Here is a 17,003-nt window from a genome sequence, read left to right as displayed (position 1 = left end):
GAATACTGGGCCTGACCCGAGCCCCACGCCTGTCGGCCCGCCCTGTCCCACGCCCTAACAGGGGTGTGGCCGAAGACGCCCGTGCCTGCCCCATAAGTGTCGGCTCAGGCCCGCCCTGACCCGTGCTAAGCACTTCAAATACAACTGAAACGAGGGAGTACCATAGACCTCTGGTTGTCTAGGCCCTTCTAGGCAAAGCGAGGAAAAGAGAGTGACTAACTAAGGGATAGTGCCCGCAGTGGTCTAGGTTCACGGCGATAGTGAAGTGACAGCAAACGGGAGCTGACGGCTAGTGGCGGGAGTCAAGTTGACCGGATTTGAGAGGACGACGCAGGTGAAAATGAGGTAGAAGTAGAACTTAGAAGAGTTAAGGGCATTAAGGCACTGATATAGAACAGGAGGAACGAAATAATTATGATAAAAAAAATGCTTTTAATAAAATTACATCAATTGCATTGTATACTTAAAACTTTTTGGGCAGACCGGGTCAGGCCAGGATTCATATCATGGCCAACTAGACCGATGCGATGCTGCTACTTTACCACACATGCCTGGCCCAGCCCTTATGAGTCGGGTAGGAGGGCACAAACAAATCGGATCAGGACAGGTACTCAAGAACGGCTCAGAAAGAATCGTCATCATTAATCGAGTGCGATCCTCGCTTGCGAAAAGTTCTGATAATAAGCTTGAAAATGAAACATGCCGCATGTAAGATCTCAAATCAAGACCACTTCCGGGGGGATAAAAGTCAAAGCAACCGCTCCTGGCATATCCGACTACATGCTTTTGACTTTGCAAATTCAAGACATGTCAGATATTTGTCACGACATGTTTATGTACATGGGGCCACTTGGGATAGTGATTGGTTCGATAACAGAATTGGTTCCCACCAACTGTCTACCTGCAAGGAATCACTTCAGCATGCACAATTTGGTTCAAAGTAAAAAGAGCATGTTCCAAATACGAGTTATGTACAACAATTCAAAGTCCCAGATCAGACTAAATGAGTTATCGAGAGCAACAGAAGGGCTGATGAATTACCCTTCTCCAAAACCTGGACCTCTGAACGGCCCTCAATGCTCGATACGTACATTATATCGCCGATAGCATAAGCTCAGCTGTTGCAAATATTTTCACGACTGCCTACATAAGGCCCTAACGACTGCATTCTGGGGTTCACTGCATCGCATTCTGCGCTCTTAGGAGGGCCATTATCGGGCCCAGAGCGCTTCCCCTCAAGCCCCGGTAAGAGGAAGGAGGCGGACCTTTGGTTGTAGTCCCCTTTTGTCTCCATCTATCCTCGTGGGACAACTGTTCCTTCTTCGCACTCAGGGCTTGACTGATCTCTTCCCACACGTTCCCTCCTCCATTTTCTGCACGAATAATTGTACATACCGAAATTAATACGTCCACCACTGTATGTTCACAAACATACATACATACATATATATATATATATGCAATATTTCGTATATACAAAGGAAATAAAATGAAGAGATTAGGATTCATCAATTTGACCACCTTGTGCTGGAGCTTGGTCTATTCCATTTTTCTTGTTTTCCTGTGCGATGCTCACGGCATTTGAATTCCCTACATTGGTCTCATTAATTTGACCACCAACTGCTACTGCTGACTCCGACTTGTTGGGCTTTAATGCACGAACATCGATAAGTGACGAAAAATCCACCTTGCAGGACGATAGAGGGAACAAAAGTTATGCAACACCATAAAGGACAGCATTTCTCTAACAAATACTCTATAAAAATTGCATGGCCGATAATTTTTAAGATGGTGCAGACCATAGCCACAGAATTCTTAATGTAATGACTGACATAAATTCACGTCCGTGTGGTATGGACTACCAGGTCATTTTTTATTATGAGAGACATCATAAAAATATGATGCATCTGAGTACCTCCAAGGAGCCATCTTCTCCATAAAGGGCTTTGTCTGTCTTCTCCAAGTCAAATGGATGCTCTGGGACAGGTAGCAGCCTGATCTTTTTGGATCCCTGATTACAGGAAGATATTTTTCCAACCTGCACCAAACAACACAGGAATCATTACCCTCCTCGATCATAAAATGGAGATAAATGCACTTCCTTGCCGATGATTAAGTTGAATAAATGAATTCTCGATAATCTTACCCTAAAGGGAGAAACCTCAGGGGTCCAGGATGATGAAAGCTCAATCACACGATATGCCACAATGTCGCCTTCCTGTAATTAGCCAGAATGTTAGAAGTCACTATTGCCAGTTGATCTGTCTTTTGAAAGTTGATTCCAAAAGGCAAGGCAAAGTAACATTAGAAAACTGCGATCCAACACCTTCTCCATCAGTTACAAATCTCAAAGCCATCGAATAGAAAATTTTTTCCTGATACATGTTTATTGTCAGAACAAAGATTCATGGATGAACAAAAGAGGACGAACAAACCTGAGGCACAGGTCCATATGGTGAAAGCTTAGTGAAGTCTGTTGAATCACTGGGATGAGCCTGTATTTCCAAGGATGCCTCTTGAGGAGGTTCTTGATTGACATCTTGACTACCATTCCATGCAGCATTTTGGTAATTATTATCAGTCCATGCACTTTTTTTATCACCCTTACCAGCCCATGTATTTTTCTGATTACTATTGTCAGCCCACTTAGTTTTTCGATAGCCGTTATCTGTCCAGTTAGTTTTTTGATAGCCATTATCAGACCATTTGCTGGCACCTTTCTCTTTACCCCACTTCTGCCCCTTCTTCTTGTCAGTTACTCCATTCCATTGGAAAGTCATCTAGGAAACATCAGAAGAAAAAAATTCGTGATCAATTTGACAGCAGAGAAAACAAGAGTATATTTTAACTGGAAAAAACTGAGCGCAGCATATGACAATGGGTGAACAAAAGCATACCACTGGGACTGGACTTTTCTGGACCGGCCTATCAGCATCTGAAGAAACAGAGGCATCATGTGGATGTTAGCAATCATTAAAATCAAACAACTCATTTACAATCGAACTTGATCCCAATTTACACATCTTACAGCACAAGGGTGTAATATAATTGAAGTTGAAGGGGTAAGTAAAAGCCAGTAAGAGGAGATATTTATCAAATGAAAGATTGTCAATATTCAGATGAAAAGTTCTGGCATTATATGATAGTCCAGAGATTGTTAACGTATAAATTTAATTCATTCAGACTGTACTGAAAAGATAAACAATCCGAAAGAATATTTGGTGATCTGCAAAACTTAAATGCTGCCATCTATTCCCGCGCCTTCCAAAGGGAGATGCGTGCTTTGTAGATCAGACCATGCATACCTCATGCTTTCTCATGATAAATAACATCTGAAGTATTCCTCAGAGAAAATGTTATTCCCATTCACCATGTATAAGAATTATAAGATACATTAATCCTGGTGCAAAGCAGCAATGCAACAGCATGCCCAAACCAAATATTAAAAAAAAAATCAATTAAATTCGTCACCTGAGATGCTTCAAATCTGAAATTTTGAGTAGATTTTAGTGCAATTTATTGACCAAGCCAAAGCAGAAATTATCTAACACCATTCAAATTATTATAAGCACACCAGATCCATTAGATTATAGTATGATGGGAGTAATTAATTCATTTAATTTTTCTAGAGAGCATCCACAAGAGACTAGATATTCTAAAATAGAGAGTCTACCTTCATCAAAAGGCTCAAAGCGGATATGCCCAGGCCTGATTTCAACTGGAACAATCCCATTACCAGAACTGTTATCATGATGAGGCTGTTGGTTTCCAGCAGCAGCATTAGTTATATGGCTTTGATGCTGTTGCTGATGCTCTTCTGATTTTCTCTGATCATCACGGGAATCCACTGTCTGGTCATTATTACCAAGATATTTTTTCCTCCAATCATCATCACCAGAAGATTGTCCCCTCTGACCTTCCTACAATATGAATGATTCCCCTCATTATATTTTGCCAAGGAGTTCTGATAAGCGAATTCAAAGTTCTTCCATGTAAATGAATATCATTGTACTACAAATCAAGATCGTTGTACTTGGATGAAGTTTGCCATGATAGTATCTCTAACCTCAGAGAGGACTCAGTGTGCAATGAATGAAGTACCAACACATGCATCTACCTACCAGGGTACCTAAGCAGAAATTTTAAACATAAAAGCAATGGCGCACTAACAGCCTCAACCTCTCTGTCTTGTGCCACCAACTGTACAGTACTGAGGACTATAAATATACCAGATTCTAAAAATGGCTCTTGCAAATCTTCAAAACTATTGATACCTCTTTTTTTCCAATTTTTCGCATTTCACGTAGCCATTTTCTCTTCAACTTCTTACGACGAGCACTCCTACTTGGCAACTTCTGAGAAAGGAAATGAAAGCAAGGCTGAGACACTATTAACATAAGAAGTAGATAAGCTGACAGCTACCATAGTATAAAGAGCTGCAATATAAAACCCAGTAAGTTTGTTAGGAGTCCTGCAAAAGTCATGATTTGTTGTAGATGCCACATAACATGCCCAAATATCGTATTAATGACCTTGTACTCTTGCCACTATTATCTGAGACTTCTTGAAATAGCTTAAAACATTCTACATCCTAATCATCGTAAACACAACTTCATTTTTTTGTTGAATGATAAGATTAATCCTGACCTTGAGCAGTTCCCTTTGAAACTGATGGCTGTCAACTATGGAAGTAGGAAGATGAAAACACGTTGTTGATAATACACTAAACTGCATAACCGTTTCTAGTAAATATCTTACTAGCAAGCCAACTGCTAGAAGTGAAGAATAATATCAACCACAGCCCTATCATCTGCAATTGTGAAGCAGATCGGGGGAAAAAACCATTTGCAGAGTAAACTATGAGTTGTTAGATCATCGAGTTCAATGGCTCCTAATATTAGACTGGGAATGTTAAGGTTTATATGTGATTGAAACCTTAGCTTCAGAAGGTGCAGGGGATGCATCCACGCTTCCTTTGCCTTTTCCCTCAGGTGAACTGTGGAAGGGAGAAAGAGAGTTACATGAGCCCCAAAAAGAACTGAAAAGATTTGAAGATGCCGTAATCAAGTAAGATGCAATCATGGGTACAAAAAAAGAAGGGACGGTAAACTTCTACCTCTGAGAGGGAACAGAAACTTCTCCGTCATTTTTGGAGGTGCTTGCTATATCTTTTCTGTCCTTACTATCAGAAGACTTATCCTTCTCAAGCCTGCTCTCTCTGACTAAGATTTCATTATCTTGAGTGGTTTCCTTCTCTGCCACAGGTTCCTCCCTTCCAGCACCTTCACAAGCTGCCGGGCTTTCTTCAGCATTGGCAAGTCTACTCTTCTTCCTCCTTTACATATAATAACAAGTAAAACACCCCCTTAAGAATCTCAAAACTCCTACTCAGGTTATCACATTAATTTTTGGTACAGAACTAATAGCAGCACGGGACTATTAAGCGTTAAACTAGTGAAAAATCTGCACTTGAAAAGCGTATCAAACTCCTGGAAAAGAGAAAGTAATGAATGCTATATATCTTAACACCAGTTAGCAATGTAATCGGGGAGGTAAAATGAACCCCATCGAAACAAGGCTCAAGCCACGATAAAGAAGACAGAAACTTCATTTTGGTAGTCTTCAAAACATACTTTGGGCTTTTGAGTTTCTTTGATGCCTTTCTTTTCTTGGAACCCGCATCTTCATTAGCAGCATTTTCTACATTGTTTCTATCCGCAGATGGCTCATCTTTATCTTCTTCAGACTCACTTTTATAACCTCCAGTCTCTTTTATGAACTCTTCATTGGCTAGGAGCTGCAAGTTTGTATTTACGGGCTGCTTCTCCACAACTTGTAATGCCTTCACAGAATTCTTGCCGCTACCCAACCTCGGAGTACCCGTTGAACTTCGTTCTTTCTTTCTGACCCTGAAAGGATAAAGAAGCAGCATGAGCTCTTCATTAATATTCCATTGATAGCTCCAACAAGATTTTGTCAGACAAAGCAACTCATCAACTGACCAAATCACGTCTTTGTCCTTTAGCACAGAAGTTGACTCAAACGGCGGTAAAACAAAGCCATCCATCTGCAAAACGGGAGTACAACAAAAATGTGATCAGACGATACTTATTTATGGTCACTGAAAACATTAAAATATTATCATTTCCCAACTCATGATGTCTCGGCATGTCTTATTTCATGTCATTCTCGTACATTCAGACCTTCGATGTCATTTCGGACGATTGATACACTTCAAAATCAAGTTTTACAATCAAGTTTCTTGCAATATCCAACTTGAAAACGCAATATCACGTATCGCCTGATCGGGAACAGGTATTCAATGGAGGCATAACAATCATGGAATCCTAACTGTCCGTGGTCAGTGAAGCCTGGAGAGCAAATGCATATGTTGCTCCTACTTCACTCATCGGCGCTGAATCATGCAAAACTCTCACCGTGAAAAGCAAGTCTCCGCTCCGACTTCGAGGACACAGTGGAACCTTCGGACAATACCGATCACTGATTTTCTCAGAATCAGAAAACATGCACGGAAACCGAGAGAGAGACGTACGGAGAGAATGAGGCCATGGGGGCACGAGTCCTGCAGCTCGAAGGCGTGGAGGATGTGAGAGGCGAGGTCGCAGACTGTCTCGTGCTGAGGCTTCAGCCCAATCCAGCTCCTCTTGAGGCCTTCCTTCCTCTGGGACTTGCTCAGAATGCGGCGATCCTCGAACTGTAACCGCACCCTCACGCCCTCCATCGCTGACAGCGAGAGAGAGAGAGAGAGAAAAAGGTATGACCGGAGGGAGCTCAGCTGCTGAGCTCTTTAAACCCTCGGCCGAGCTTCGGTGGGGTTTTTCGCGGGACACAGAGAGAGAGAGAGAGAGAGAGAGCTTGACGGTGGTGACTGTAATGAACGACAGCCTCCGGGTCCGACGAGGAAGGAGAAGAACCGAGTGAGCACTGTTTCCGACCGTACTTCCTAAATGGGCCTGAATGGGGCCCATTAGGATAAGAAATTCGAGTTTCAACAGGGGGGGCTATTTTGGTAATTTGAGCTATGAAAAGTACTATTTATATTTATATAACGAATTAAAAGCGATGGATTTAAGGAATAACTGGACGAACGGCCCCACATAGTTGCGATAGTCAATAAAATTGCTATTATAACTCTATAAAAATTACTTTTATCTCAATTGTTGTTTACCTTATGCTGTGTTTGTTTTTGAAGTTGGATTTTAATTTTAATTGATTTGTAATGATTGTGTTGTTGAATTATGAGAAAAAGTATAAAAAAGTAATAGATAATTGAGAGAAAGTAATGATTAGTTGAAAGAAAGTAATAATTATATTGTTCAATTTGAGTTAAGTGAAGTATAGTTAAAATTATAGTTAAAATTGGTTTCGCAAATCAAACAAGCCATTAAACATTTTGGTTGACTAAATTATATATTTTTCTGAAAATTTAACATTTTCGTACAATTACCTCAACCAAGATGTAAATCACCTGATAAAATATGGGCAGTTTAATAGATTCATTATATTAATCTTTTCGTCTTCCATAATTGCAAATAATTTCGATTTCATTGAGCGACGTTGGCAACATAATATTATGCCACTTGTAACATGACTATCAACGGTCAGATGAAGAGTCGAGTAAGGAGAAGCCTCTTTCGTCACACTTGGTGTTTTTCGATACTTTGACCCGACTTTTAGTATTTTATATAATAAATAAATAAGACTTTTAAAAATATTTTGCTATATATTCATGAGCAATTCTATAAAGATGATACAAATATTAGAAGAGGGTTCGTGACTATTAAATATTAGGGAGAATTACTCGAGTAATACAAAAAAATTTAAATTGTAACGCGACGATACAAAATCCTTTTTTTGTAACAATTTGGTACAAAACATATATAATTGTTTCAATCAAGTTCAATCCATTAATTTCCGCTGACATCGTTAAGATTTTATGACGTGGTACATGACGTGGCAAGTCGTATACACGTAAGCTCAAATCTTTTAGCATGATGTAACAAATAGGTACAAAACTTTAGTAAGATGTAACAAATTAGTACAAAACTTTTATTAAAATGTAATTAATTGGTATAAAATTTTTATTAAGATGTAATGAAATGGTACAAATAGCGGAACAAATGAAACAATATTAAAACAAGTTAACCTACTTTAAAACAATTTCAGCAACACAATATGGATTGTTTTCCCTTTCTTGTGTTCTATTATCAAGGGATTAGTTCAATCCATTGATAAATTGTTTCCTCTTACAAAGAAAATATTATGCACTCAACATCTATGGAAAATGTTCTGTTATCAAGGGATTAGTTTAATCCATTGATGAATTGTTTCCTCTCACAAAGAAAAGGTTATGCACTCGACATCTATAGAAAAATATTTGTTCCGCTTTGAAAGGAAAAACAATTCTGCTGAAATTGCTTTAAAGCAGATTAACTTATTTTAACATTATCTCGCGGGGGGAGAGAGAGAAGAGAGAGTGGGGTCAATTTTAAAAGACAAATAAATGTTGGGGTTACTTTTATATTTTCAAAAATTGGCAATAAGGTGTAGTCGGATTTCACTCCGTAATTCATTCTTATCTAATGGCTCTTAGAACTTTTATCGGAAGAACTCAGAATATTTTACTAGTTTCCAGTTGCATAGGCACCGGACTACACTAATTGAAACCTCGGCACGATAATGACGGGTGCATCATTACATTACATAATATCACAAAAAAAGTAATTGACACTCATTACTAAAAATTATTGACAAACACAACAACAAGCATATAATGTGCATGCCATTTTTTGTTTTCCGTGGAAATGTGGATGCCGTTTTCGAAATGATCGACACGAACCATTTCTCTTACCGGGTCGTAGTGGCTTATCTAATTTCTTAACAATGTATGATTATGTTGTTGTTCTTCGTTTGATGTGGACATGCCATGCTTATCAGAGTGTGGAAGGAGAGGAACGACCGTATATTCCGAGAAAGGCCACGGTAGCTTTCTACACCCATAAATGGCGGACGGAATGACGTTTTCGCCCAAAGGTGAAATGACAGAAGAGCCCTCAAAACCAGCAAGAATTTACATTCGAGCATTTCCATTCTCAGCACAGACGTTGGATCTGAGAGCTACTCGGCTCACCTCACATGGACTCTGGACATACACCTCATGGAATGAGAAGCTGAATAAGACAAAGAAGAAGAAGCAGAAGCTTTCTTCATCCACTGACCACCCCTCGAAGGCCCGCAGGCCGCCAGCAGAGCTTCCTCCAATCGAACGCCATACCAGCCGGCTCGGAGACAAGCCACTCTGGCTTTCAGCCCCAAACGCGCCATGGCGGAGCTGCGGCACTCGAGCTCGCTCGGGAGCCGCGCCTCCTCCTCGCCCATGAAGCGCGACGACGAATTGTCCCCTCTCGTCTCCGAGTCCCGCCCCGACGACGACGATGATGACGACCGCCATTCCGCCAGGGATCGCGACCGCGCCTTCTGGCATCAGTTCCACTCCCTCTGCCCGCCTCACTTCGGTGACGATCACAGGGTCTCGCCTTACAACTCCAGGATCTCCATGTTACTGCTCCTAGCTCTGGCTCTAGCTGGATTGATCTCCGTCTTCTCCATCGTGAGCCGCTTGGTGAGTGGAATTCATACCTACGATTTCAGTTCCGGAGGTTCTGATGAGTGAATTGCTGATACTGCTCTTTGATGTGCAATGCTACGATATGCTATGCTATGTTGGCATTTCATGTTATCCAAGGCAAGCAATTTGGCGGTTAATCCTATTTCGAGTGGCTGGCTAAAATGCAATTTGGGTCGTCACTTTCTTACGTTTGGTTCCCTTTTGTTTTTGCTGTGCACTGATTTTGTATTGAGAATGGAGATGCATGTTGTATCTTTGCATTGCTATGATTACCCTATAAAGCAGAGAGTAAATTTTGAGCCAAATTTTGTGATGTCCCATCAAGCCGGTATCCTTCTATTTAGAGCACGAGTGTGTTGAATATGATGAGCTTGTCATCCGCCAGACAAAATTTTGCTTTGCTAATCTCGTGTTACTTATGATGTAGAATGCCCCTTACCTATGCAAAAAGGATGGGATTACACTTCACTGTCCTCATGTAAGTTACCGACAGTTCTTACATAATGTTGTCTCATCTTTCTTTGCTCACTTGTTAACTTTGAAATTTTCTATATCTTTCTGGTTTCAGGTCAAAGAGTCTCCTTCACTCTGGGAAAATCCTTACTCAGCAACCACATCTTGGAAGCCTTGTGCGGAGCGCCGCCCTGGAGGAATATCAGGTTAAGGATGTTCTCATCGGCACATTCTGACACTGTACTCAGCAAATAGTTTACATTTTCTTTGTCTAACAAAAATTGTAATTGTAATTATTCTCCCTATATAGAAAGAAAACCCAGTGAAGTAGTCTGCTGAAGTTGATTGCATCGATTCTGTTTTCAAATAGGCCTATATTGTTCCAAAGATGCATGTAACTTGCAAATGACAAAGTACTCCTCTGTGATGATCTAGCTTAATACACTATTTATCTAGATAGTAACTGAAAAATTGTTAATTATCTGCACGGTACCCTTATTGTTTCTATCTGAAAATTTAGTACAATTCCTCAGTCATTAGATTGAGTTCTTAAGCTTATATCTTATGGTGTAAAATAGATCTTCTGCCAAATGTCAGAGTGATGCAGCATTGAGTTATTAAGCTTGAATGATCTTCAAATCGTAACAGAATCTTAGGTTTCTCGGGAGTTTGTGTTGTCATCTGAATGCCTTATGGGATGCATGGTGAGAAGTTTGATAGTGATCTGTTTTATGAAGGCGCTCTATTTATTAATTCATGGCATTTGTATTATAGTATCCCAAGACTTAAAGCTTTCCTAGCTGTAGATTGTCTGTTGCTGGGAAGAAATTGTGTGCCATTATTCTGTAATTTTTTATTTTCTATAATTAGTTGTAGCTAAGCAATCTGCCAATCTCGCATTTGGCTTTGCAGATATTCCTCGCGAGAACGAGACAAATGGCTACATATTCATCCATGCTGAGGGTGGTTTGAATCAACAAAGAATTGCTGTATGATATCTGCTTTATTAAAATTTAGTCTGAGTGAAAATATTAACATTTAGCTTTGCTACGATGCCTGTCTGGGATGTTTTACACATTCCTGTCTAATTATGATTGTACAAGCATGGCATTTGATTGTAATATATTGGTTTTAAATCTTTTACGGGCCTCTGTTTCTTGACTCCATGTCTTTTGTGGTAATCGAATTACGAGTCTATACTAGATTTATCCTGAAAGGAGCAATTTTGCATGGTACTGTCACTGAAATGGCTGATTCATTACTACTTAGAAGCTGTATGTAGCAGCTAAACTACTCGTCATGAAACAAAATCATTTTTTTTTCCATTCATTTGATAATCAACTCAACTGTAAAACTTTTTGGTGCCAGGGCTTTTTCTCTCCATGTAATTTTTGTTTTTGCATCACATTCTCTTTCTTGGAACATGTTTGAGTTTTTCCTGTTAATCACAGTCAATTTACGGTCTGTTTGTATATCTGGGTGCAGATTTGCAATGCGGTGGCCGTTGCTAAAATTTTGAATGCTACTCTTATTTTGCCAGTACTAAAGCAGGATCAGATATGGAAGGATCAAACGTAAGATGAGTAGACTATGGATCTATATCCTCACTGAATTGATTTTTTCTGTTTTTTTTTTTTAAGCATCCTATCGGAAGTTTCTCCCACTTTTCCATGCTTAAAAGATATCATTTGGCTTTTGGGGCCAGTGATTGTTGATTGATCTCCTCATGTGTAGTTTGTTATACAATATGATTGCTATTTTTCTGAATATGTTTCTTCGTCCTCATTACACTTAATCCCTATTTGCCTCCTTGTCACACTTAAATTTGCTGGCCTCTTCCTCATCAGACTGTATTTACTAGTTAAAGATGTCATCAATAGTAATGCTACGAGAATTAGATTCGGCTAAAATCTATGAAATTTCTGATTATGGTGAATAGTGTTTCCCCTGCTAATCCATCCAGGCAGTAGACAATTCATTTGAAGTAAATTTATAATGTCATGTATCTATTGGCCTGAGATATCTGGTCATTGTGATCTCCCTTCTATCTACATTTTAGTTGAACTTGTCATTCTATCTTTTCAACTGGTATTTGAAACAAGATGATATCTGGTGAATATCTTATCATTCTACTTTGATCTTGAATGGCCATCATCTTACATTTTGTTTTATTTCCACAGGAAATTTGAGGACATTTTTGATGTAGATCATTTCATTGACTACCTGAAAGATGATGTTCGAATTGTTCGTGACATCCCAGAGTGGTTTACTGACAAATCAGAGCTATTTACCAGTATAAGGTCTGATTGCTTTATTTTTGGTTGCTTCATCTTTTAGCATCACACTGACCTGAAGTTTCTCATAACTGGTGGGCAATATAAATGCTTTGTTGTCTCTTCTGTAGACGGACTGTGAAGAACATCCCAAAGTATGCATCGGCACAATTTTACATTGACAATGTTCTCCCTCGAATCAAGGAAAAGAAGATAATGTCCATTAAACCTTTTGTTGATCGTCTTGGGTTAGTAGTATGGTACTTCCTTGTCAGTCTTGATGAGCATGTTCACTTTGCATACTTATTCGTGGTCCATTTGTTTGTAGGTATGATAATGTTCCAGCAGAAATCAACAGACTCAGGTGCAGGGTGAACTATCATGCTCTGAAGTTTCTTCCTCATATAGAGCAAATGGCTGATTTACTTGCTTCAAGGATGAGGAATCGGACTGGCAGTACGAACCCCTACATGTATGCAATTTCATAGTTTAAATGCCTGTTGAGTCATTTATTTATTTTATTTTTTTAATCTTATGAAGCTTTTCTATTTTTCTGCCAAGCAGGGCTCTTCATCTTAGGTTTGAGAAAGGAATGGTTGGCCTATCCTTCTGCGACTTTGTGGGAACAAGGGAGGAGAAAGTAAAAATGGCCGAGTACAGGAAAAAGGAATGGCCTCGGCGTTATAAGGTGAACTATGAAAAATTGGTTAGATGTTGGTAGACCTAGGATAGATATAAAGGAACATGAATGCCTGACAGTTTCCTCATTGATTGGATATGCAGAACGGTTCTCATTTATGGCAGTTGGCCCTTCAGAAGCGGAAAGAAGGCCGATGCCCTCTTGAGCCGGGGGAAGTGGCTGTTATCCTTCGAGCTATGGGTTATCCTAAGGAAACTCAAATCTATGTTGCTTCTGGGCAGGTCTACGGTGGTCAGAATCGAATGGCCCCTCTAAGAAACATGTTTCCAAGTCTGGTGAGACATCTTGCACTTTATAAAATTGAGATCATGTTGCATTTCTTGAAACTTCAAAGGAAAAAATGAAAAGTTATTCTCAACATTAGTCAGCTGGCTGTTGTTCACAGACGGCTATTACTGAAATCAATATGTATCTCAATTGATAGTCAACTGCATGGAAATGCACTGATCCAAATTTTCACATCTTTCTTTTCTTGTTTGATGAATGAAAGTTGGCAAATAACTAAAATAGTTATATTGTTCTTTGCCTATTATATATTTTACCTGAACTTGCTAAGTGAGGACCTTAGATCTCGATCCCGTTTCCTAATTCCTGTATTATTTGCTTACATACAAAAGTATGAAAAAATCATAGAGATTTATCACTGGTCAAATTTTATTTCTCACGTGCGGCAAAATGCAATAGGTGACGAAGGAAGAGTTGGCGACTCAGGCGGAGCTAGAGGATCAGAAAGCAGTCAATGACAGCCAGCTTGGCAGATAGTATGCTTTCTGATTGCTGCTGATTTTGCTCTAGGCAATTGCGAAATGTAATTTCAATTGGCACCGGCTTAACGAAAACAGACAAGTATCCAAACTTTGACCCTTACAGGCTGGGCCCCTTCGTTGAGGACGTTGGTGCACCAGACACACTGAGCCACTTTTCCACTGATTTGGGGAATCCTTATGTGTCAGGTAGGGCCTGATGATGAAGAAGCCTTGTTGGGAATCTTCGAGTGCAATACTTAGCAAGAGCTTCTTTCAGGGGGCTAAAACCGAGGGGGGACTTTCTAACTCGAGGTCATGGAGTTTGCATTGAATGCTAATTTTGGACCTAGTTTGCAAAGAATGAGATATTAATTAAGTTTTTTGTGAAACTGATACAGTATTCTTCCAGTTTAGATTCAATTCCTAGACTAATATTCAGTGTTGTTGCATTGCAGTTAAGCATGATTGTGTATTTGGCGATGACTTGGATTTGGACGAGATAACCTATGTCTCAGATGTACAGCCCACTTCCTCGTATCCTCCTCTAGTATATTATTATTCAAGAGAGTGGATCGTGAGGTAGATGATGATCTCTATTGTGGCATGCTTTGCAGGTTCTGCAGCAACTTAAACGCCCCATTCTCTATTCCCTGTCTCCTGGAACTAGTGTGACACCGGCAATGGCAAAGCCAGTTAGTGCACTAGTCAACATGTACAGGATAACTGGGGATGACTGGGATAACTGGGGTGATGTTGCTGCACATTTTGATGTTTCCAGGTAATCAAAATTATGCTGAGTTAAGAACTTGAGATCTTGGAGTTATGGGGCATGAACTAAAATTTGTTACCTTTTGCGGTTCTATAGGGACATGGCTTCTGCAGGCCTGATAGGTCGAGACAGCCGCTCCGGGAAATCTTGGCCTGATCTGGATATGCTGCCACTTGGATGGCTTACTGACCCTGGTAGACCCTGGCATCCCTTTTTCCCTCCTCATCAGCTGTAGTCATATGCATTTGGGCACTCTTCCAGTTAGAACAGTTTCCACAGGACATTGGTGGATCATACGTATTTTTGTTTGTAAACTTAGGTTCCAATGACGGTCCCCACAGATATTCTAGGCTTACCCTTCACGAGCAAAGAACTCAGGTACTTACTATATTATGAGAAATCCATTTTCACTAGCAGAAAAAATGTAACAGATAACCGTCTTAATCATGATTGTCTGTTTTTGGCTAATTAGTTTCCCGTTGTAGATGACTTTGTGGGGATTCGCCAGGTCACCACTAATGTTCGGCGGGGATGTAAGGAAGCTTGATGATACAACTCTCGGTCTCATCACCAACCCCACATTGCTTAACATAAATTCTTTTAGCTCAAACAATAAGGAGGTATACACATAAAATTATTTATTTCTTGAATAAATTTCATCAATTATAATAGCTACTGAGTTCAGCATATCGGTATACTCCGCAGTTTCCATATGTTACTGCTTCAACAGCTGTGCGGGGGAAAAACCTTATGAAGACTGGGCAATTGAGAAGAGTCCCAGCAGATGTAAGAGAGCCGGAGATAAAGGTTTTAGGTCTGACGAGTTGCACAGATTCAGAGGCAGATGGTTGGTCCGTTACCGTAATTGACCATGATCTCGAGAAAATTTGCTGGAAAGCAGAAAGCCATAAGAGCAAGAAGCAACCTCTGTGTCTTTACAAGAGAAATCCTCCCCTCACGTCGTATGAAAACTTCTCCAGTTTGTTTCTCTCGTTCTGTTTCACTATTTTTAACTGCATATATCATTCCGAGACATGGAATTTTTGGTGGCATAGTGATGAAGAGATGATATCCAGCTGGCCCCCCCAGAGCAAGCTGCAGCTTTCGGCTTCTTGCAGTATGGACATCTGCTTAGATGCATCTCCGAAGCAAAGACTTACAGCACGGGAGATAAAGAGAGGCACCTTCTCACGTTGCAGATGGGAAGCTAATCAGGTATTTCTTCATGTTACTGCAATGCCAAGTATAGAAAAGAAATTTGAAATATCGGTCAATTGTTTCGGAACATAGCCTATTGCATCTGAGACGTAAAACTTTTACAGATGTGGGAGTTTCATGGTAACGGATCCCTTGTGAACAGTTATTCTCGACAATGTGCTGTGGTGAGAAAGATCAAAGGTGAGATTTATGGATGGAAACAGTGTAAGTTCACGAAATTGAATCTTCTTCCCGATATTATATTCATCTCGTGATGATTTCATACAGTGAATGGAGTCTCTGGAGTCCGCTCTTGGGTAGCTACTGGAAGAGAAGGTAACAACTACCTAGTCCTGCTCTCTGTGTTTTGCTTAATCAATTCAAAAACAAACCGGGAATAGACATTAGTCATTCGAAATCAATCTTTCTTTCTGGCAAGATTCTCACAAATGCTCTGCTGCTTTGTATTGTATTAGGTGAAATATATATGGCCTTTTTCAACCTGAACCCGCGGAGTACGACGATAACAGCACAGATATCAGACCTTGGGAAGGTTCTCCCTGTTAAGGTATTGAGCAATGCTACATGTAATTACATGGAAGTATGGAGCAACCGAGACTTAGGTACCATAGCTCAGACAATATCGTACGCGGTGGAGGGTCATGGCACTGCTCTGTTTGTCCTACGCTGTCAATAAGCTGGGGCAAACAAGCATAATACCGCGCAGGCGAAGCAAGTTTTGCCTCGGAAAGTCTGGAAAAGGATCTAGTTTATTGTTCTTGGTTATAGAGGAGGGAAAACGGTTGAAAGGCTATGAAGGGCTGCGGCTGCTCTCTTCTCTTATTTTTCGTTTTCCAATTTATTTATGGATGGAAATTGCATTTCCAAGCGTAATTTGGTTGGACATATTATGGAAGTACGATAGCCCATGATATAATCTAGTATAATCTATGCAAAAATCTGTATCCGTTACTGATATCTCGTGTTTGAATTGTTCGAGTTCGTAGAATATGATGCCGAGCTACAAAAACTATTAGCACTATTATTGCCTAAATGCGGCTTGAAAGGATCAGCTAGCTTCGAATCAATCGATTTAAGTTGGTCATGTGCTTGAAACACATGCGGGTTTGCTTTTGAAACGGTCGATAGGGAAAAACCTATATGGATGAGATGACTAAAAATCTTGGGACGAGAGACAGAGGATTTAGTGTGGTGA

General features: G+C 40.1%; 3 protein-coding genes across 4 annotated transcripts; 2 read left to right on the top strand and 1 right to left on the bottom strand.

Annotated features, from left to right (window-relative positions):
• Window positions 1–771: 771 nt before the first annotated feature.
• Window positions 772–6,931, bottom strand: LOC116211385 (coilin). Of its 2 annotated transcripts, none has more exons than XM_031545746.1 (13): window positions 6,554–6,931; window positions 6,003–6,067; window positions 5,634–5,909; window positions 5,117–5,335; window positions 4,936–4,996; window positions 4,275–4,355; window positions 3,674–3,920; window positions 2,898–2,935; window positions 2,436–2,780; window positions 2,147–2,218; window positions 1,916–2,038; window positions 1,522–1,687; window positions 772–1,373 (listed from the first exon to the last, which is right to left on the bottom strand). In XM_031545746.1, exons 1-13 carry the CDS (start codon window positions 6,740–6,742, stop codon window positions 1,177–1,179), a joined length of 2,079 nt encoding a protein of 692 aa, XP_031401606.1. In that variant the 5' UTR covers window positions 6,743–6,931; the 3' UTR covers window positions 772–1,176. The 2 variants fall into 2 exon arrangements, with proteins under 2 accessions (XP_031401606.1, XP_031401607.1); XM_031545747.1 differs by lacking the exon at window positions 6,554–6,931 and adding an exon at window positions 6,438–6,542.
• Window positions 6,932–9,131: 2,200 nt separating this feature from the next.
• LOC116212269 (protein PECTIC ARABINOGALACTAN SYNTHESIS-RELATED) lies at window positions 9,132–14,493 on the top strand. Its single transcript, XM_031546832.1, has 14 exons — window positions 9,132–9,643; window positions 10,077–10,127; window positions 10,218–10,308; window positions 11,015–11,091; window positions 11,588–11,676; window positions 12,283–12,402; window positions 12,507–12,623; window positions 12,704–12,847; window positions 12,940–13,063; window positions 13,159–13,350; window positions 13,760–13,829; window positions 13,918–14,028; window positions 14,277–14,355; window positions 14,436–14,493. The coding sequence occupies exons 1-14, from the start codon at window positions 9,344–9,346 to the stop codon at window positions 14,491–14,493; spliced, it is 1,623 nt and encodes a 540-aa protein (XP_031402692.1). The 5' UTR covers window positions 9,132–9,343.
• LOC116212539 lies at window positions 14,179–16,820 on the top strand. The gene is made up of 10 exons (XM_031547204.1): window positions 14,179–14,338; window positions 14,436–14,599; window positions 14,687–14,784; window positions 14,910–14,968; window positions 15,076–15,210; window positions 15,296–15,552; window positions 15,646–15,805; window positions 15,913–15,988; window positions 16,076–16,123; window positions 16,264–16,820. The coding sequence occupies exons 2-10, from the start codon at window positions 14,502–14,504 to the stop codon at window positions 16,482–16,484; spliced, it is 1,152 nt and encodes a 383-aa protein (XP_031403064.1). The 5' UTR covers window positions 14,179–14,338; window positions 14,436–14,501; the 3' UTR covers window positions 16,485–16,820.
• The last annotated feature ends 183 nt before the right edge of the window (window positions 16,821–17,003 follow it).

This window comes from Punica granatum, chromosome 6 (genome assembly GCF_007655135.1).
Source record: "Punica granatum isolate Tunisia-2019 chromosome 6, ASM765513v2, whole genome shotgun sequence".
Lineage (NCBI taxonomy): Eukaryota > Viridiplantae > Streptophyta > Magnoliopsida > Myrtales > Lythraceae > Punica > Punica granatum.
This window is presented reverse-complemented; position numbering and strand designations above follow the sequence as displayed.

What these genes read in the sequence shown, in the direction of transcription:
- LOC116211385 (XM_031545746.1), bottom strand. Translation starts at nt 6,742, where the DNA reads ATGGAGGGCGTGAGGGTGCGGTTACAGTTCGAGGATCGCCGCATTCTG. An exon ending in GTTTCTGTTCCCTCTCAGAG is followed by an intron (nt 4,997 to 5,116) that starts GTAGAAGTTTAC and finishes TCCCTTCCACAG; the next exon opens with TTCACCTGAGGGAAAAGGCA. An exon ending in AGAAAAGTCCAGTCCCAGTG is followed by an intron (nt 2,781 to 2,897) that starts GTATGCTTTTGT and finishes GATGTTTCCTAG; the next exon opens with ATGACTTTCCAATGGAATGG.
- LOC116212269 (XM_031546832.1), top strand. Translation starts at nt 9,344, where the DNA reads ATGGCGGAGCTGCGGCACTCGAGCTCGCTCGGGAGCCGCGCCTCCTCC. An exon ending in TGAATCAACAAAGAATTGCT is followed by an intron (nt 11,092 to 11,587) that starts GTATGATATCTG and finishes ATCTGGGTGCAG; the next exon opens with ATTTGCAATGCGGTGGCCGT. An exon ending in GAAACATGTTTCCAAGTCTG is followed by an intron (nt 13,351 to 13,759) that starts GTGAGACATCTT and finishes AAAATGCAATAG; the next exon opens with GTGACGAAGGAAGAGTTGGC.
- LOC116212539 (XM_031547204.1), top strand. Translation starts at nt 14,502, where the DNA reads ATGGCAAAGCCAGTTAGTGCACTAGTCAACATGTACAGGATAACTGGG. An exon ending in TTAGCTCAAACAATAAGGAG is followed by an intron (nt 15,211 to 15,295) that starts GTATACACATAA and finishes TATACTCCGCAG; the next exon opens with TTTCCATATGTTACTGCTTC. An exon ending in TGTGGTGAGAAAGATCAAAG is followed by an intron (nt 15,989 to 16,075) that starts GTGAGATTTATG and finishes GATTTCATACAG; the next exon opens with TGAATGGAGTCTCTGGAGTC.